General features: G+C 38.8%; 1 protein-coding gene across 5 annotated transcripts in view; it reads left to right on the top strand.

Annotated features, from left to right (window-relative positions):
• Positions 1 to 16,726, top strand: part of PLEKHA5 (pleckstrin homology domain containing A5) — a 236,352-nt gene extending 219,626 nt beyond the window's left edge. For all 5 annotated transcript variants that reach the window (XR_013967334.1, XM_080812520.1, XM_080812522.1 and 2 more), the window contains 7 exons: positions 3,544 to 3,662; positions 8,185 to 8,394; positions 9,299 to 9,439; positions 9,868 to 9,992; positions 11,710 to 11,855; positions 13,702 to 13,807; positions 15,854 to 16,726. Coding sequence is in view for 4 of the 5 variants with exons in the window: in XM_080812520.1 (XP_080668646.1) it covers positions 3,544 to 3,662; positions 8,185 to 8,394; positions 9,299 to 9,439; positions 9,868 to 9,992; positions 11,710 to 11,855; positions 13,702 to 13,796 (836 nt within the window). In the remaining variant the exon portion in view is untranslated. The remainder of the gene's footprint in view (positions 1 to 3,543; positions 3,663 to 8,184; positions 8,395 to 9,298; positions 9,440 to 9,867; positions 9,993 to 11,709; positions 11,856 to 13,701; positions 13,808 to 15,853) is intronic.
• Positions 16,727 to 21,875: the final 5,149 nt, after the last annotated feature.

A 21,875-nucleotide genomic window follows, 5' to 3' on the forward strand; every position in this document is an offset into this window, starting at 1 on the left:
GATCACGAACTGAGCAGAAGGCAGATGCTTAACTGACTGAGACACCCAGGCATCCCATTGGTTGCCAACTTTTAAACATTGGAAATTTGGTGGCTCAGTGGGTTAAGTGTCTGCCTTCAGCTTGGGTCGGCAGGGGGTCTGCTTCTGCTCTTTGTCTCTCTCTCTCTCTGTGTCTCTGTCTCTCTCTGTTAATAAATAAAATCTTTTTAAAAATAAAAATTAAAAAAGGGAACATTGTCTGTGTTTCCTTTTATTAAAAAAATAAAAATAAAAATTGGAACTTTGTACGGGCTCCTAGGTGGCTCTGTCAGCTAAGAGTCTGACTCTTGATCTCAGCTCGGGTTTTGATCTCAGGGTCATGAGTTCAAGCTCCATGTTGGGCTCCACTCTGGGCATGGAGCCTACTTAGGAAAAAAAAAAAAAAAATGGGGACTTTATAGCTTTTCTTAAAAACTCAATAGATCTAGGGACACCTGGCTGGCACAGTGGGTAGAACATATAACTCTTGATCTTGGACTTACAAATTCAAGCCCCATCTTAGGTGTGGAGATTATTTAAAAATAAAATCTTTGGGGGGAAAAAAACCCTTAATAAATCTAGCCAGAATGCCCCTGTTTCAACAGCACTGGTTTCTTGGAACTGAGTAGCATCTACCCCTTTCAGGTAGGGTATTGGGGGAAAAGTTGTTATGTATCACATGTATATTTTTAATCCCTGTGGGCAATGTGTTTAGAGCATATATAAAATAAGGACTACACTTTTTTCTTTGCTTTTGCATATTTTATTCCATTTTTTTTTCTGGCTCTTATATAATCATAATGCCTTATGATCTGTATTGGATAAATGTGATCAGTCAAGTTTACAAAATTTAGCGATTGTTTACTAAATGACTTTCAACTCATCAGTAGGAATTTAATTAAATTGAAAAAAGTAAAGAAGTTGATAATCATTTGTTCCATGAATGCATGTCTTTACTAATAAAAAATACCTTCTCTGACATATGTTCTCTATAGGGTTTTGATTCTTTCTTGAAATTTGCCTTGGGGCGCCTGGATGGCTCAGTGGGTTAAAGCCTCTGCCTTAGGCTCAGGTCATGATCTCAGGGTCCTGGGATCGAGCCCCGTATCAGGCTCTCTGCTCAGCGGGGAGCCTGCTTCCCCTCTCTCTCTCTGCCTGCCTCTCTGCCTACTTGTGATCTCTGTCTGTCAAATAAATAAGTAAAATCTTAGAAATTTGCCTTTTAAAATTTAGGTGTTTGGGTTTTTATCTTTTATTTTTAGTAATCTCTGTACTCAACATGGGGCTTGAACTCACGACCCTGAGATGGAGAGTTGCATGCTTTCTCAACTGAGCCAGTTTTGCACCCCTAGTTTTAACTTACAAGTTCTCATCTAACTAAATTGTCTGAAGTACGCAGATCAATTATGGCGTAATTTCTGCCACGTGACTTAAAGTGGGGCTTTTCAAAATGGATCACTAACTGGGATAATACAGGCTTTCTCTTTGTTTGAATTGCAAAATTACCTATATTATGTATCAGTTCAGCTCTTCATATTCTTAAATATACAACCGTATAATATTTGTAGAGTTCATAAACAATATTAAAGCCTAAACTGTAGATTGTTTGGTATATAAATTAAAGGAGTCCTGAATGATAGACCTACCATTTGTCTTTGGGAGAGAAACTAGACTTCCTTTTTCCTTTTTGTACTTAGTTGATGTAACTGTAAATGAGGCCAAAGAGAGTGGTGTTTTTCTTTTTTTCCCTAAGAAAACCATTGAGATTTTAACAATTTGTTCTCTTACAGATGTCCTCGGTGGTTATTAGTGTATATATTCTACTTAAACAAGATGACTACGGGGACGCCTGGGTGGCTCAGTTGGTTAAGCGGCTGCCTTCGGCTCAGGTCATGATCCCGGCGTCCTGGGATCGAGTCCCGCATCGGGCTCCTTGCTCGGCGGGGAGCCTGCTTCTCCCTCTGCCTCTGCCTGTCTCTCTGTCTGCCTGTGCTCACTCTCTCTGACAAATAAATAAATAAAATCTTTAAAAAAAAAAAAAAAAAAAAACAAGATGACTACGATATAAATGCATTCATTTTTTAAAAATATTTTATTTATTTATTTGACAAAGACAAAGCAAGAGAGGGAACACAAGCAGGGGAGTAGGAGGAGAGGGAGACCCGGGCTTCCCACTGAGCAGGGAGCCCGATGCAGGTCTTGATCCCAGGACCCCAGGATCATGACCTCAGCTGAAGGCAGATGCTTAACGACTGAGCCACCCAGGTGCCCCAAATGCATACATTTTATATGTTAACTTATTTTTAGCTTTTATTTTTGTTGTGTTAATGATTTTGTGTTATGTGTTTTATTTTCTATGGTGTGTGTTCATTTTGGAAATTTTTAAAATTACAAAAGAGAAATTAACAGTGATATATAGTTATAGTTACAGTGATATATATAGTGATATAGTTACCTATAGGTAACTATTGATAAGGTTGTTAGTGGACTCTTTATTGAGACAGTGCAGTGTGACTGAAAAGAGACCGCATGGAAATTAAGGACATTTAGGTCAATCACTTAACCTTTCTGGGCCGTGTCTTTCCTGATCTTTAATATGTGAGAGGATTAAGGTCTTTCCAGTCTCTGAAAATGTTGTGAATGGAAAGAAGCTAACTGGGACACTCCAGCCATGCTGCTGCTTGAGCTCTCTGGACTGAGGAAGGAAGTTAATGCAGATACTACACTTCCTTCACCTTCTTTCCTTCAGAAGGTTGCTGTGAGGATATATGATCCTTGTGTGTTCCTAGTTTCATAATCACAATTTTTGAGGTCATCTATTAATCTGTAGAACTTTAGGCAGAGTACATTAATGGAAGGGTACTACAGTTTCTCTGGCTCTTCTCAAACAATAAATTTGCTCTATAGAGCCCCTAGCTGGCTCAGTCAGTAGAGTATGTGGACTCTTGATCTCAGGGTTGTAAGTTCAAGCCCCACTGGGTATAGAGATTACTTAGAAATAAAATCTTTTGAAAAATAAACAAATGAAAATAAATTTGCCCTCTTTTCTGAGAGAGAGCGAGAAAGCACGCGCACACTTAACAGGGGGAGGAGTTGCAGAGGTAGAGGGAGACTCTTAGGCAGCATAGAGCTCATGATGCTGAGATCATGACCTGAGGAGAAATCAGGAGTTGGTGCTTAACTGAGCCACCCACGCACTCCAATAAATTTGTCTTTTGATTTTAAAAGCCTCAGAGGGTACTTGTGATCTCTGTCTATCAAATGGATGAATAAAACCTTTAAAAAAAAAAAAAAAAAGGCCTCAGAGGGACGGCTGGGTGGCTCAGTTGGTTAAGCATCCAGCTCTTGATCTCCGCTCAGGTCTTGATCTCAAGGTTGAGAGCTCAAGCCCTGCTCTGGGCTCCACGCTGGGCATGGGACCTACTTAAAAATAAAATAAAAGCTTCAGAAATTGAGTATGTCAGAAGAAAGTGTTATGTTGTGTGAAAGATGTTTTGTAGAACTTACTACTATTTTAATTTTTAGGTTCCCACTTTCCTGTTGGAGTAGTCCCTCCCAGAACAAAATCACCAACGCCTGAATCTTCGACAATAGCCTCCTATGTAACCTTAAGGAAAACTAAGAAGATGATGGATTCAAGAACGGTATTTAACTAGAAGTTAATTTCTAGAAGGATTCTTAAGCCTGTATATTGCTTTCTCACACATAATTTCCTTTTTAGTGTTTCACCAAAATTTTTTTTACATACTCTAAGAAAATTTAGTCTTAATTTTTTTTTTTTTTTAAGTACATTCAGGAAATTAACACCTAGGGGACAGACCTACTCAATACCTAATCTAGGTTTGTTTTGATCAGCCTTGAGATGAGGTCCACGGTTTGTGGAATCTGTTCTCATATAGCTGCCTTTTATTACATCTCCTGACACCTCTAAAAATTTCTTTGATGAGACTGATAGACATGTCCTGCAGTCAGCCAAGGTAATGGATTTCCAAGCTACACTGAGTTTAGAGGGCCTTTTAGCTGTGGTAGATTTGGAGTTGGCCGGTCCTCTGGTGCAAACTGAGAAATGTGAATTGAGATTGGGGAATTGAATGGAGATGGGGAAATAAATTGCATATTTCACATACTCACCTGAGATCCACTGAATTCAATCTGCTGTAAACCAGTCTAATCTTGGTCATTTGGGGAAGATTATCAAGGTATTTAACTCCTTTTCACCAGGTAGTCTTAGGAATTTAAGATGCAAAAGAATTTTTTAAGTGGTTTTTTTGTTTTGTTTTGTTTTTTAAGATTTTATTTATTTATTTGATGGAGAGGGAGAGAGAGTACAAGCAGGGGGAGAGGGAGAGGAAAAAGCAGGCTCCCTGCAGAGCAGGGGAAGCCCCATACAGGACTCAATCCCAGGACTCCAGGACCACGATCAAGCCAAAGGCAGTGGCCCAACCCACTGAGCCACCCAGGCGCCCCTTGTTTTGTTTTGTTTTGTTTTGTTTTGTTTTGTTTTGTTTTGAGAGATAGTATAAAGCAGAAGTGGGGCTTGGCGGGGAGGGGGAAGGGGGACGGGCAGAGGGAGAGAGGGAAGCAGGCTCTCTGCTGAGCAGGGAGCCCAATGCAGGGCTCAATCCCAGGATCCTGGGATCATTACTTGAGCCAAAGGCAGACACTTAACCAACTGAGCTACGCAGGCACTCTAGAAATTTTTTTTTAAGATTTTATTTCTTCGGGGCCTGGGTGGCTCAGTGAGTTAATCCTCTGCCTTCAGCTCAGGTCATGGTCTCAGGGTCCTGGGATCGAGCGCTGCGTCTGGCTCTCTGCTCGGTGGGGAGCCTGCTTCCCCCCCTCTCTCTCTGCCTGCCTTTCTGCCTGCTTGGGATCTCTCTGTCAAATAAGTAAATAAAATTTTTTTTAAAAAGATTTTATTTCTTTATTTATCTTAGAGAGCATGAGCCCGCGTGGGGCAGAGGGAGAGGGACAGAGTCTCAAGCAGACTCTAGGCTGAGTGCAGAGTCCAACATGAGGCTTGATCTCTGAGATCATGACAAGCCGAAATCAAGAGCCAGATGCTCAACCAAGTGAGCCACCCAAGTGCCCCAAAACTTTTACTTTCATCTTTAGAAATTCTCTACTTACTTGGTATGAGGTAATTTGGTACTTTGAAGCTGTAAGAATGGAAAGTACTACAAATGATAAGATTTATGGTTATTCATGAAAGATATTAAAGTACAGCTACAAAGTATATGCCCAAAACATCTGACAAATTTATATACAAGAAACACAATATTTTAACTAGCATAAAGACCTTGAAAGATAATTATTATAGAATAAAAATTAATGAATTTCTATACATCATTATTACCATTAGTGGTCATGGTTTTATAAATAGTATTATCTGTTCATAGTCAGGCATTTTTTTACAGATTGAAAGGGTATCTTCTTTGGAAATTGTAATGCTAAAATAAATAAACAGAAAAGGATTTTTAAAATGCATGTCACAGGGCGCCTGTGGCTCAGTCGTTAAGTGTCTTCCTTCAGCTCAGGTCATGATCCCATGGTCCTGGGATCAAACCCCACATTGGGCTCCCTGCTTGGTGGGAAGCCTGCTTCTCTCTCTCCCACTTCCCCTGCTTGTGTTCCCTTTCTCACTCTGTCTCTCTCTGTCAAATAAATAAATAAAATCTTTTTTTAAAAAAGTGCATGTCGAACGAAGGGCACCCAGCTGGCTCAAGTCTGTAGAGAATGCAACTCCTGATCTCAGGGCTGTGAGTTCAAGCCCCATGTTGGGTATAGAGAGTACTTAAAAATAAAATCTTTAAAAATAGTAATAATAAAATTTAAAATAAAAATGCTTGTTGAGGGATGCCTGGCTGGTTCGGTTAATAGAAAAATGCAACTCTTTTTTTTTTTGAAGATTTTATTTATTTATTTGACAGAGAGAGATCACAAGTAGGCAGAGAGAGAGAGGAGGAACAGGCTCCCTGCTGAGCAGAGAGCCTGACGCAGGACTCGATCTCAGGACCCTGAGATTATGACCTGAGCCGAAGGCAGAAGCTTAACCCACTGAGCCACCCAGGTGCCCGAAAATGCAACTCTTGATCTTGAAATCATCAGTTCAATCCCCGTATCAAGTGTGGAGCTTATATTAAAAAAATTAAAATGTGTGTTGAGATAAGAAAGATATTAGTAGATTTATATGCTATAACTATCTTTTTTTTAGTATATAACTATCTTAAATAGTAGAAGAAAAACTTCTACATAAGCAAATACAGGTGAGAAAAGTATGAAAGACTACAGTTACATAGTATTGGTACAGAAAGGACCTTTATAAACAAAATCAGTGCCAGATTAAAATACTTGTAACAGACAAGTTCCATAATGTATGAGAAATGAATATGTCAGTTATTCTTAAGATTTCTTTATGGAAAATGACAATATTTGGCATTTAGAAACAGTAATTTTTTTACAATATAACAACTTGAAAAAAGGAAGCTGCAGTGTCACAACATTTTTGCATAAATGTAGAAAAGCGAGGAAGTCTGCTTGTTTGTAGTTACTAAAAATAAAAGGATAAAATAAGAAACTTAATGAAATCCAAAATAAAAGGAAAGGGATGCTGTATTAGCTAATTCCCAGTCTGTATTTAAAATTTGCTTTTTTTTTTAAATGGTTTTTTTGGTTTGTTTGATGTTTTGTTTTCCAAAGCAAATGTGGCTTTTGCTAAAACACATTAAGGCTTTTCATTTTTCTTCTTCCTTTTAGTTTTTACTGGAGCTCTTTAGGATATTTACTCTAGGGGCACCTGGGTGGCTTAGTGGTTAAGCGTCTGCCTGCAGCTCAGGTCATGATCCCCGAGTCCTGGGATCAAGCCCAGCATCGGTCTCCCTGCTCAGCGGAGAGACTGCTTCTCCCTCTCCCTCTACCCTTGCTTGTATTCCCCGTCTCTCTGCCTCTCTCTCTCTTTGTCAAATAAATTAATTTAATTAATTTTTAAAAAATAAAAAAGATACTTATTTTATACAATTGAAAATGGCTCTAGTTGGGATGCCTGGGGTGGCTCAGTTGGCTAAGCATCTGTTCTGCTCAGGTCATGATCTCAGGGTCCTGGGATCAAGCTCTGTATGGGGCTCCTTGCCCAGTGGGAAGTCAGCTTCTCCCTCTGCCCCTCCCCCCTGCTTGTGCTCTCTCTCTCTCTAAAATAAATTAAATCTTCTAAAAAGAAAGAAAGAAAGAAAGAGAAAATGGTTCTAGTGCTATAGCTCCTGCCCTGCAAGCATTTTTCAGATTGCAGGAGAGAGAGAAAAGATCTTAGAGGGTTTGCAGACAAACTGCTTACCTCCACCCTGGGTTTTTTCAAGAGCAAGCAACCTCACCAGTGTCTCATGGTCAGTCCCCACCAACTCAGACCAGAGACATAAACCTATGGATTCTATGGCATAGATTCTTGCATATGTTTAATATTTAAATGTTCTATCATATGAAATAAGCTAAAATTTGCTTATGACTAACACTGAAGTTCTTATTTGGCATTTTATACCAATATTGTTTTATATCTTTAATAAGAAAGTAAGAAGGATTGGTTATTTAATGTGACAAATATTTTTAAACCCTTCAGTAAACTATAAAAATGAGTCATATATATATACATATATATATATGTATATATATACATATATATATAAAGTATTCAAATAAAACCATCTGATTTATGGAAAATAATATTTTTATAGTTCTGTTATTGATCGTAAACTAAGGATTTTTCTGTACAGCTCTTTACACAGTAAATGTGTGATTTAAAACATCACATTTTCATTAAAATAAATCTCTGGGATGCCTGGCTGTCTAGTTGGTAGAGCATTTGACTCTTGATCTCGGGGTTAAAAGTTCAGTCACCATGTTGGGTATAGAGATTACTTAAAGATAAGATCTTGAGGAGAAATTTTTAAAAAATAAAATAAATCTCTCATATTTAGAAGCTATACTCCTTTCTAGTTTGAGTTTTATACAGTTTCCTGTTACAGTGACCACACATCACCAATTACTCCTGAAGGATAAAACAGTTTGCACTTTCAACTTTGAGAAGAAAATAAATGCATTTTAGAACATTTTTTATTCCAATGTACTTTTCAGAAGTTATTCTGCATTGCTGTATTCCTATGTCTATTTTTAAAGGAACGGCCGAGAAGTGCAGTGGAACAACTCTGTTTGGCAGAAAGTACCCGACCTAGGATGACTGTGGAAGAGCAAATGGAAAGAATAAGGAGACATCAGCAAGCATGCTTGAGGGAAAAGAAAAAAGGATTAAATGTTATTGGTGCTTTGGACCAGTCACCCTTACAGAGTCCTTCAGGTTTAAGGGATAATCCATTCAGGGTTACCCAGGTAGATCAATTGCATTTAATAATTCTTCTGTGTAAATATAATACCACTTGAATCAGGATAATGGATTTACGTGATTGATGGGTTTTCAAAAATGTCTACAGTATGGTTATTTTATATTATTTAATTCCCATAAAAATAAGCTAAGACAGCTTAGTAAAATGGAAATAGCCCTGAGTTCAAAAAATCAGAGCTCTAGTACTTGTTGGATGTCCTCGTACCAGTTGTGGACTCACTCTGATCTGTAAATCAGATGACGATACAGCCCATCCCATCTACTTCACAGAGATACCAAGAAGGTAAAAGTGCTTTCCACAAATGTGAAATGCCAAGATAGTCCCCAGTTCCCCCTTCAATAAAATGTGTATTACTCTCTGTCCTAATTTAACATGACCTAAATTGTAGCAGGAGAGAACTTCTAAATAAAACTCTTAAGTCTACTATTCATCACATTCCAACCCCACCTTGTAAAGTGACGCCATTCCATTTCTTATGATTTGTTTGTTGCCCCGATTCATGAATACAGCGATAACAGACATGGGAAACTTTTTCAGTAGCTTCTGTCTGGTCTGTCCCTGTTAGCAAACATGCATCCGCTAAAAGTGTTTTTCTGTCCTCCTGGAAATCCCCTTTCCATCTGATCAAGAGCTGGCAGGCATTGCTACTAAAGACCCAGCAGATTAACAATTGAATAATTACACGTTCTCCAAATTACAAAATGGATGCTTAAAAGAGATGAGAAAAAAATGTGTGGAATACTGATATGTATATTTTTTTCCCTCTGTTGGTTTTCATAAAGAAACCTCCTTGTGAGTGAGGATCAGCCTTTTTTCAAAATTAACAGGTGCTATCTAAAAACTGTACGTGGCTTCGTAGTATGAATCTCTGCTATATATCTTTTGGACAGACTCGAAGAAGGGATGATAACGCTAAGGAATTGGATATGGTCATTAGAGAAAATGATGCGAAGCCAAATCATGAAACTCCTGCAGCAGAAATTGTTCGACTAAAAGAAGCTGAACCTCAAAATACGGATTTCAGCAAAGAGGTAAAGAGATTATTTTAGAACAGATATTCCACGGGGTAGATTTTTGAAGATTCGATCAAGCAATAAGGTTGAAAATAATTGTTTCATTTCATCACAGAGACCATGAGTCTAAGTGAAATGATAGGTTTTGTTTAACCTGAGTGATGTATTCAGCACATCAAAAAATGGGTTAATTGGACATTTAAAACATAATCAAGGCTAGAATAAATTACTGTTAACCCCAATTAAAGAATCTTATATCCCAGAGCTGCTGGCTATTAGCAATGTGTATCACCCCTCCAGGCAAATAACTTTTTGTATCCCGTACTAAGAATGTTAATATTTTTCATATACTTGAATCTAAAGATGTATTTCAGTAACTATTTGACCAGGTATCATTTTTTTAACAAACTTTTTTTTTTTTAATCATTTTTCTTCTTAATCTGTAGCTTAAAAAAACTGAGGACATTTTTTCCAAAACCCTTTTCAAACCTGAACCAAATGGAGTAAGTTCAGAGGAAGTGATGGATAAAGAGGGAAACAAGGAGAAAATGTCTGAGGATGTTTCATACAGGTAATGATTAGGGAAAGTGATAAAGGAATCACTCCCAAAATTATGTAACACTTAAGGATGGTGTCAGAAAGTCTTGGATTCCTGTCCCAGCTTAGCAACTTGAGCAACTTACATAACCTCCCTAAACTGGAGGTTCCTTACCTATAAAACTGGGGTAATAATAGTATCTGTATCACAAATGTGTTATGATGATTAAATAAGAAAACACAGGTATAGCACTTAACCACTATGCTTATTAGCACCTAGGAATTTGGTAAGGACCTTTAAAAAACCTACCAAAACATGCATGTGCTGTGTCAAAGTCAGCCCCTCAGCACTGGCTGCATAATGGATCGAATAGACACCGATCAGAAATCCAAGGTGTCTGTTGTGTTCCAAAAGCCACTGTGATTTGCTGTCTATTTTTTAGCTGTGCTGCTTAACTGGCTTTCTTATGTGTATGTCCTCAGTCTCACCCTTCATTAGAAAAATTACCAGAGCTGGAAAGAGAATTGCTGGGATTTAACGTTTTTCAGAGTGCCTTTGTTTCTTCAATGAATAGCAAGATTGAGTTTGAAAAACTTTTAGCAATCGCTGATAAGAGGAAAACCTGCTGTTTTGTTAATAGGTGTAGATTAAAATACATCTAGTATGTTAAAAATCTGTGAGTTTCATGACCGAACAACAACAAAAAATAGTTTGTTGGCCACTTTGGACAGTGCTAAGGAATTGACTTCTTATTCCAAAACCTGGTACATAAAGGCAAAGAATCAAGTGTTTATCTTGCCTTTCCCAAATAAACTGCAACCAAAAAGTTTTTAAGGCGACATTTTTCGATATAGAGGAATTTCATTCAATAAGGAATGAAAGACTTAGAATATCATTGTTTTGCTAACCCTAATGAAATAAAGGATTTAAATAATATTCCTCCATGGCCAGAAAAGCAGAAAATCTGGCAGGGCAGTTTATAATGAGTAAATCCAGAAACCTCGAACTCACTGATCTTTTTTAACATCACGGAAAGAAACCACCTGTTCGTGCAGTAGTGCACGCACCCCACCTAATGAAATAATTACCTTTCCCCAAAAATCCTTAATCTGATCAAGCCCTCAGAGTCCTTTTCAGATTATTAAAAAGAGGAATATAATCAGCCAAATACAGAATGTGGTAAACTCTGTAGGATGGAGAAACCAAGTTGTTTCACATAAGCGGCAAAGAATATAAAGGATGTGTGGGGTGGGGTATTTTAGATTAAAGTTAACTTTAAGAGACTTGTCAGGCCAATACAATACACAGACTTCAGATCTGCTTGAAACCAATAACTCTAAAATGCTGTTATGAGGCAATCAAGAAAATTTGAGCACTGACTAGATATTTGATGACATTAAGCTATTATAAATACAAACTGAAATGTTTACAGATCAGATGGTATGTCTGGAATCTGCTAATAATTTGGGGGAGTGGGAGACTGGGAGTTTAGTGAAACAATATTGGTAAAAGATGGATTACCTGAGTACACGGGTTTCACGTATCATTTGCTCTCATTTTTTTATGTTTAAAGATTTCTATTAGGGAGAAGAAAAGCGATTCATTACAAGCAAAATGTTACCAGTTACTAATTATAAATGATGGCATCTTTTGTATATGGTTAAACATTTTCATAATGACAAATTGGAAGAATAAATTTTATTGTAGTCTGTTAATACCAAGTTTTAAAATACCAATCTATTTTCATTAGCCCTCAGGATGAGACGCAGATCACAAATCATAAAACAGAAAGTCACCCTGAAGAAAATATAAAGGACAATATTCATGAGCAGGAAGAAACTGTTGCTTCTTATGAACAAACTCCTGAGGCTTCTAGAGGAAATCAGACGATGGCAGGTAGATACTACACATTTCATACTTTTCTCCCTCGGGTGCCCTCTGAACCTCTGAATTTATTTTCGCCTCTCCACATGCCCCTTCAGGAAAGATGTTACTGGGAAGGATGGAAAGGGGACCTCAGCCTAGATCCATAGTCTGTCCTGGCTTGGGGATCACTTCCTTCTCTCTCTTTCACTCTCTCGCGTCATCTTAACCTTAACTCGTATACCATAAATTTTTTCTACTAAGATCTTCCAGAACTTGGAAAACGTACCTGTTTCTCTGAGGCTGGATTCTCAGAATAGTCACAAACCTACCACTTTGGGAACTGTAGAAGATTTAATACCTAAACTAGTGGAATGGGTTTGTTTAGCTGATGCTATAATCCACATCTGGGTTTTTCTTTGAGAGAAGATCAGGATCCATAGCATGTCAGAAGGTAGGGCTCCTGGGTAGCTCAGTTAGTTAACAACTGACCCTTGATCATGATCTCAGGGTTGTGAGATCAAGGGTTGTGAAATTGAGCCTCCTGTCAGGCTCCACGCTGGCACTGGAGCCGGCTTAAGATTCTCCTTCTCCGTCTGCCCCTCCTCTCAGCCCCCCGCCCTCTCTAAAAACAATAATTAATCAAAAAATAAAATAATAAAAATGTCTGTGCTACTTTCAGGGGGTTTGTTGTTTGTTTGTTTGTTTGTTTTTACAGACTTGATTTTTTTTTTTTCCTTTATGATATTTGGCAAGGGATGGGGATGGGGAATCATACAACTGCATTGTTTCTCATAGTCCATAAGCCAAAACCATTCCTAATAATCCTCCATCCTGGGGCCCTGGGTGGCTCAATCAGTTAGGCGTCTGCCTTCAGTTCAGGTCATGACCCCAGGTCCTGGGAAGGAGCCCCACTTGGGATCTCCACTCAGCAGGGAGCCTGCTTCTCCCCCTGCTCATGCATGCTCTCTCTCTTGCTGTCTCTTAAATAAATAAAATCTTTAAAAAAAAAAAAAAATAGTAATCCTCCTTCCTTTCACCCTCCCCCCCATCATTTTGCTGAAGGGCAAATACAGTGAAATTCAGTTATTTGGGACTGTTCTTAGGAAGGACGTGGGATTCTGGCCGTATTCTCTGTATCTTATATATATATAACATGCAGATCTATGTGATAAGTCATGTTTCCTTGTAACAGATAGAAAGCACTGTCCTGTCTTTTGCCGCTATCATTTATAAGGCATTATACACGGGAATTGTCACTTTTTTTTTTAATTGTCACTGACCACTTTGTTTCTGTTTTGGCGTGTCTGCATAAAGTGTGTGGAGTATTAACATCACAACATTTAAACTGTTGATGGTATGTAGCTGCATGAACTATAAAGGCCTTTCAAAGTGAGACCCAAGAGCGCCTGGCTGGCTCAGTTGGTAGAACATGAGACTCTTGATCTAAGGGTTGTGAGTTCAGGCCCCATGTTAGGCAGGCCCCATGTTACTTTTTTAAAAAATAATTAATTAATTTTTTAAAAAGTGAGACCCACCAGGAGTGATTCATAGATGGACACCTAAAAATTAACCTCAAAGCCAGAAAAAGGGGGTAGATGACAACAAGAATTTTCTTTTCCAATTTTGTTGAGGTATAATTGACATATAACATTGTTTGCAGTGTTTAAGGTACAGGAGGAAGAAGTATTTTTAGTCTTCAAGAGACATTTCGTGCTAAGTAATCAGTTGTCAATTTAGAAAATAGCAGAACCCAGATAGAACTTTTAATTCCTTCCTGAAATATGTTCTTATTTTATGGGATCACAGCGTCAGGATTTCCTTCCCCAGATGTGTCCTAAAGATGTTTATCTTTTCGCATTCTCTCCGTGTGTTTTAGCGAAAAGTCTGTCCCCATCTCCTGAGTCCTCAGCGTCGCCCGTTCCAGCCACTCAGCCGCAGCTCACGGAAGGATCCCATTTCATGTGTGTGTAGTCTCAGAAAAAGTACGTCAGTTCCTTTTGCATTTGTGCTTGAACTTCAGAGTTTTTAACTTGAGTTTTATTCACTCGTTGGTTCGGTGAACAAAAACAGATTAATTCTGGACTGTGTTAGGGATCGTTGGCGGAGCAAGGAGGCTCTGGATTGGAGCCTTGGGCAGTAAGTCAGATCTCCAGCCTCAGCCCTTCTAGTGATTTGCTACGTGACAGCGTTTTCTGTGTCTCCTGTTTCATCGTCCATAAAAACAGCCTAATGAAGAGGGGATGGCCTGTGCCAAGAGAAACCTCACGGTGTTCTGCAGCTGTGCTCCCACATAGCATTCCTTTCCATAGTCGGATCTGAGAGTTCTGTGGAAGCGATTATGAGTTGATCAAGTAATGTTTTTTACAGTTTGTGCAGCATGTCTCCCACAGTGGGAGTCTGTTAATTATTTTAAAGGACAAAGGAGTGTTTGTGGCTCGGCCAACTACATGGAATATCAAAATCGTTAAGATCTATCAGAAATTTTTTTAAATAATTATTTTTTTTAAATAAGGAAGGTCACAACTGAAAAAAGCTGTGTTGGGAGCGGGGGGAAAGAGGAAACCTTACTTGAACATTGTTCCTTAGACCATAGTTTAAGAACTGAGAATAATTTCCTAAGATCTTGTAACAATTTTATAGACAAATGCTAAATTTTACTTGCAGTTTTGTACTTGTACTTGTATATACTCTTTTTTTACTTTTCAAGAAAACTGAGATATGGAGCTGTTTATGCTTTTTTTCTGCATTTTTTATACCATCCACCAGACCTAGTAATATTGTATGCTTTAGGGTTACCACCAATTTCTATTGAACAATTATAAGCAGCAAAAATACATAGAGATATTACAAACATTATTGCTAACATGTTCTTTGACTTTTAGAGTCTCAAGATAAATTAGTACAAATACTAAATTGACTTAAGTTTACCCCGCAGTGCTTATTTTCTAGAGTCTTCTTCCATTCATACCTTTTTGTAGCAACTATAACCTGCGTCCTTTTGTTCATCTAGAAGGATTTATGTCTGTTCTGTCATATTTGTAACTTTTATTTGAGATTATGTCTACGTAGAGCCTAGAAGAGGCCTTTGTTGGTTGTCATTTGGTATTTATGCAGGCCTGACATCCTTTGTGGAGTTACAAACAACCTGTTTGTTACTGTCTTACCTATGTCTCGCCTCTGTCACTCATGCCTTTAAACTTTTAACTTACTATGTCTTGATGTGACAGTTGCCGCTCGTGACAGAATCATACCAGAATAGGAATAGTCAGCATACTTACTTGATTCCTCTTGTGCAAAGAGTTGATAGATGGCCTCTGTCCATCTTAGTGGATGAGTGTACATTAAAATCCAGTCTCATTATCTTTTGGTTCAATAAACAGGTTACCATTCTTTGTACACAGACCAATGATAATAAAGAATGCCGTCTGACAGTAAAGAGTATGTACAGTTAAAGCTCAAGTACATTTCCAGGTTCCTTGACTTGTTATTCTTGGATTTTGTTTCATTTTGCTTTCACCCTTAAGAGCCAGTGGCATGCCATACTGGAATGGGGTCCAGTTATTGCCGGCTGTTTTCTATTCTCTGGCCCGCAGCCACCGTGAACAGCTAGTGGCCCTCAAACCGGCATTTCTTTATGTCTTCTCACTGTGTGTTTATCATCTCACTGAGTGCATCATTCTGGAAGGACTTGGGAAACGTTTATAAACGACGCTGCTCTGTGGGCAGCTTAACACATTATTACATATTTTAGCAAAGTTATGCAAATCTTTGCTCATTCTGTTGATATTCAGCCACATATTTGGCTACTTTTTTTTATTCTGAATTGTTACTTAATTACATTCTTTGCTTTGTGAATTAAACCTATGAAATGACCAAAAAATGTCCTTCCATTGTATTATGTCCTCGGATTTTCGTGGCCATGCTCGTCAGTTCCATTGTTATAAAACATTGCCCTCAGTTACTTTAGGAAATGGTCACTCATAAGCTTTGCAGGTGTCAAAGTAATTTTCCCTGTCTTTATTTTTCAGCTCTACTGACTTCTGTTGAAACCATTCAAAGCTAAGGACACGGACCTTCAGCAATGTGAGAAGATATTGTACAGTATATTTTAAATCTATGAAATTCATAGTTCTGATGCTTTTGGCCACAGAGCATCATTTTATCACTTCTGGAAAATGTTTATTCCAAACAGCTTTAACGGCTCATATGTACACTCCATAATCTCAAGGTGGTTGTTCTGACACCAGCTTGCTGCTATGATTTCAGAGCACATAAGTAAAGGTGCTTTTTTAACGTGCGTTCTACAGCCAGAGCTTCCTTAGTTGCTGATTTCCAGATTTTGATGTTTCTAAAGTTTAGGTGGATTTATATTTCTTTTTGCTTTTTCAGTACACAAATTTAGTTATTATTTCCAATGAAGCTTGTTTTCCTTTTTTTTTTTTTCCTTCCCATTTTGGCTACTGCAATGCTTTGTTTCACACTTGATTTGTAAAAATTTTATATATATATTTAAGATGTGCCATTTTATTATTGCTAAGTGAAGTACGTCCTGTTTTCTGCTATAATTATTTCTCAGTCAGATTGCAATGTCAGCAGTTACTGCCACACTCTTGTCAGCTTAAACACAAATGTTACCGCTTACTCTTTCTTAAAAATACAATTTAAAATGTAGGCATTTTGAAGTATTGGGCTTATACTTCAATTGGGATAGATGTGTACAGCAATAAGCAGGTTTTCAAATCCAGTACTTAGTTTGTGTACAAATGTAATTATGTTCATTGTGTATGTATTATACAATGAGCACATGTAAGTATTAAAGGCTACTTACTATTGTTTAAATGCAAATGTTCATATCTCATTTCTTTTTTATCATGTTAAATAAATGTTGATGTTCTTAAATCACTTGTGTTAGAATTTTTGCTCTTCCCATCTAAAGTGGAAAGTCTGTGGGGCGCCTGGCTGGCTCAGTCAGTAGAACATGTGACTCTTGATCTCAGGGTTGTGGTTTCAAGCCCCACATTGAGTGTAGAGATTACTTGAGAAAAAAGAATCCTTAAAAAATTAATCGAATTAAATGGGAAGTCAGAGACTCAAGGGACTTCTCGGTGAAACGATAGTCTGTTAATCTTACCGTTGTAAACAACATCATAAAAAGACCTTTTCTGCCACCCAGTTCGTCTCCCATGTGAGAGCTCAAGGAACTTGAGGTGCAGGGTGATAAATTGACTGGGCCATAGTCATATTATATTTAATGACAGAATTTGGACCAGAACATAGTTTTTTTTTGTTTTTTTTTTTTTGTGTTTTTTTTTTTTCACATTTCCTCGGAGGCCATCAGCTGAACACCACTAGGCAGGTTTCATTTTGTGAAGTTTTCTACACTTATTTCTGTTTGTTTCTGTGTTGTGGAAACTAGCTTCAAACATCTGCTTTCTCCACTCAGTGGATTGGGCTTGAAGAGGGTTGTGTGGAGCAGAGGGTTATTTCTCTGACAGGGGGAACTAGAAACTGTTTCATCATCAGAAGTAGGACCCTCAGAGATCATTTTCTCTTACAATACATTCTTCGCAGATGTTCACGCTCTTCAGAATCAATTACATTTCTTCCTCTATAACCTTTTGTTCATGCTATATATTGTTCCCAGAGTACAAGGAAATTTGATGCTTTTGGATTCCCATATGAAATGGCTGAAACTAAATTGGCAATGGTCAGTGTTTTTTTTTCCCATGCTATAGTAAAGAGGATTTAAATTTAATTCAAAATGCAGTTACATAAAAATGTATCGGCTCCAAACAGAAACAAAATGAAATGCAAATAGATCCAGTCTATGTTGTAGGAGGTGAATGAGAAGAGAGGTTAAGATGGAAGGAGAGTGTTCAGCTCTCTGTATCCATATAAATGCATTTACACATACTGCCTTTCTCTGAAGCCATTATGCCAAAGTCTTCCAAAGGAAGTAGGCTACAGATTATTATTTCCCTCTAGTCACCATAACGGTCATTGTTACCGATCTTCCAGTCAGGGTTCTGGGGGGAGAATGACTGTTGTTACTTGGTTTTTCCTTGGGTTTTTTTGGTGAGGCTTTTCATGTCTGTTGTGTAGGTGTGGTGTGTGTTGCTCTGGCTTTATTAAACACAACGTTTTTTTGAACTGTTTCGAGATAGAAGAACATCCCATGCTGGAATGAATACCCGGAAGCCTAGGGAGTTTGGAAAAAACAGTGTAGAGCTGTTGTGACTCATGTCAGCATTTCAGAAAGCCCGATGCAAACCGTGTCCTTGTAAACAATACAGCAAAAGGGACTGTTCTCCAGAACTGTGAACTAAATCAGTACTCTCTATCTCACCTAACACTCAGCTTACTCAGCTCCTGCTGTCTTACTGGAGAGGTGTGCAGAGAGCCCAGAAGTAAGGAGGGCAGCAGACAAGCTGGAAAGGCTGTTACTCCAAATGCAGGATTGTTATGGGTGCCACCTTTCCTGCATGGAAGCATGCTACAAAGTTTAATGTATGTCTCTGCTGGGTTGGTTACTCAGACATCATGCCCAAGTCCCCCACATTGCCCCTGCCCCCAGTTTATTGAAAGTTGACGGTCTGGGGTGCCTTGGTAGCTCAGAGGTTAACCGTCTGCTTTCAGCTCAGGTCATGATCCCCAGAGTCCTGGAATCCAGTTCCACGGCAGGCTCCTTGCTCAGCAGGGAGCCTGCTTCTCCCTCTGCCCCTCCTCCTCCTTGTACTTTCTCTCTCTTTCTCTTCTCTCTCTCTCCTGTCTCTCTCAACTAAATAAATAAAATCTTCCCCCCCCCCCAAAAAGTCATCCTCTGATGGTGGTCAAAAATTAAACATAATCATAAACAAGCAGTCTGCAAACTTCTTTGTTTGCATATCCGCAAAAGTATTTTTAAAAATTATGTTTCCCTTTGCACATTACAAATTTGACATCTTTAGTTTTTTAGAAGTTGAGACAGTTGAAAAGAGGATGCCGTTTTTAACATACTATCAATTTAACTATGAAACTTTTTTTAAGATTTTTATTTATTTGAGAGAGAGCGACAGACAGAGAAGGAGCAGGGAGGGACCAGAGGGAGAAGCAGACTCCCTGCTGAGCAGAGAGCTCTATCCCAGGACCCTGGGGTCATGACCTGAGCTAAAGGGAGACACTTAACTGACTGAGCCACCCAGGCACCTCTGAGGTGGATTTCTGAAGCCAGAGATGGAATAGGAGCTTGCACTGTCTTCTCCATGCACCAACCTCCTGATACCGCAGTACCTCCAGAAGCTGTGCACCCCCTTGGGGGCCAAAACAAACAAAGATCAAAAAGAATAAAAGATTGCATGGAGCACTGGGTGTGGTGAAAAAACAATGAATACTGTTACGCTGAAAATAAATAAAAAATTTAAAAAAAAAAAGAATAAAAGATGCAAACAACCTTTTTTTTTTTTCTTTTTAAGCAATCTCTACACCCAATGTGCAGCTTGAACTCAAAACCCCAAGATTAAGAGTCCCATGCTCTACCCACTGAGCCAGCTGGGCACCCTACAAGCTTTTTTTTTAAGGTTCTATTTATTAGAGACAGAGCACAAGCAGGGGGAGGGACAGAGGGAGAAGCAGGCTCCCCAATGAGTGGGGAGCCCAACGCCAGGGCTCAATCCCAGGACTCAGGATCACAACCTGAGCCAAAGGAAGATGCTTAACCAACTGAGCCACCCAGGCATCCCACTAGATTTTTTTTTTTTTTATTTTTAAAGATTTTTATTTATTTATTTATTTGACAGAGAGATCACAAGTAGACAGAGAGGCAGACAGAGAGAGAGAGGGAAGCAGGCTCCCTGCTGAGCAGAGAGCCCGATGCGGGACTCGATCCCAGGACCCTGAGATCATGACCTGAGCCGAAGGCAGCGGCTTAACCCACTGAGCCACCCAGGCGCCCCCCCACTAGATTTTTTTTAATAGGAAATTTTACATCATCCTTTTTCTCCTTGAACTTATATTTCCATTTAACTTCATATTTGATCACAACAAATTATGGTACGTAAAATTTAATGATTTTAATTATGTCTAATTCCATCAATTTCTGCAAGATCTTGTTTCTCAGCCATTATCGTCATTCATGTTTTCACCACCTGGAGGATTTTACATCCTGAGGTGTAAGAGTAAGATTCAGAGAAGTAGGTTTTTTGTATGTGAAGGAGAAAGGAGCTAATATGAAAGGAGTGCCTTGATCTCAGGAGGCGGAGAAGTAATATGTTTTAGGCAGGAGTTTATGTGGAAAGGAAAGTTCCGAATATGAAGTCCACTGAAGTCATCCTTGCCTACATAACCTTGAAATGTTTCTGTGTACTGATTTGAAGGATGCTGTCCTAGACTATTTGGCCATTAAAATATTTGTAAGTGTATTGATTTATACATACCTGGTCACTTTAACTATTATAAAGGTTGTGTATAGATTTAACGCATGGTAGAGAGACTCACTGTTGATAGTAACAGTTGTGAACAAATATGTATGTATGAGAATAAATGGACTTAATGCAGAAACAAACTTTTTGTTATGCTAAAGTAATTTGGAAAGTTTTCCCAGAATTCTTCCAGAAAAATGGATCACATCCTTCTTGCATAGGTTAAAAATAAATATCTGAAGTGTTTGTATTGTAAAAGCAGGAACTTTAAATTTTTAAATTTAACTTCTTTAATATTTTTTTTATCTTAAAATAATTAACAATAAGAAGTCAACCTAAAACATAAGGTGAAAGACTGGGTCAGGGGTGTGGGGGGAATAGAACAAAATTGTTGGATGTAATTCAGGCTTGGGACAAAACATTTAAGTGGAGGATAGAACCTCAGAGCTGTGTCTCTCTCACAAGCTCAGTGCCTCACAGACTTCCTAGAGAGTCCCTTACGTCCTCTGTTAGCTATGTTCAGAAAGCCTATCCAGTCGGCTTGAGGGAGGACTCCTAGCTCTTTCCTAGAGAGGGCTCCTCTCTGTTCCTCTGGTGCTGGCAAACTGTGTCAGCCATCATTCTAGGTTGGCAGAATGGCTGAAGGCACCTTCCACCAACTCTGTTGCTAGGAAACCTGAATCCCCCCAGGCCCCTGTTACTGATCTGGGGCCTCCCAGATCAGTGTGGCAGTCCGGAGCACAAACTCTTGTGTGAGATTGCCTGCCTGGATTGGAACCTAGCTCTGTCACTGACTAACGATGTGCCCTTTGCCAAAGTATTTACATACTCTCTAGGCCTAGTTTTTTCCACGAATCAAAAGTTGGTCTAACAGTTATTATTACCCTATAGTTGTTATAAAGACTAAATGACTTAACGTGTGCCCAGTGTTCAGAACATTTCCTGGAAATGTTCCATTTCCATGGAAATGCTTGCTACCATTAGCTTTTATTAACTAAGGGCTAACTTTATCTAACTATAGTTTCTAAATGTACCAGGGCACTCTTATTACCTTATCTAAGCAGTGTTTTACCTTACTAATGTAGCATGCATTAAAATCACCTGAAAGGCTTGTTACACGGATTTCTGGGCCCCATCCCTAGAAATTCTAATTTGGTCACTCTGGAGTGTGGTCCAAAAATTTGAATTCTAACAAGTTGCCAGATAATACTAAGGCGGATGCTCCAGAGACCAGCCTTGGAAAAGCACTGACATTTAATAAGGTTCTGTGTTGTTTGTTGAATTTTTGTTTCATTTATATGTGGTGACAGAGCACGAACATTAAGAAGCTATTTAAAAGGTGTATGCAGAGAACAGAAGGACAAAGATAATGCAGTAACTCAGATGTTTCACACGAAGGCCCAAAGAGGTGAGGGGAGAAGTAACTAGAATCCAAAGAGGAGAGCCACTTCAGAGAAGCCCTTACTCTTTTTCCAAGAGACAAAGCCAGCCTCATTGTAGGCAACCCTGCCTGGCTAGAGCCGGCAGAATAAATGTAGTGATGGTGTGGTCTTACCACTCCATTTTCTCTCTGGGGCTCACAGGAGTTGTACTGGGTGTAGCTGGGAACGCCTGGGGGTTTTCAGGACCTTTCCAGGGGATCCTTGAAGTCAAA

Source organism: Martes martes, assembly GCF_963455335.1.
Source record: "Martes martes genome assembly, chromosome: 8".
Lineage (NCBI taxonomy): Eukaryota > Metazoa > Chordata > Mammalia > Carnivora > Mustelidae > Martes > Martes martes.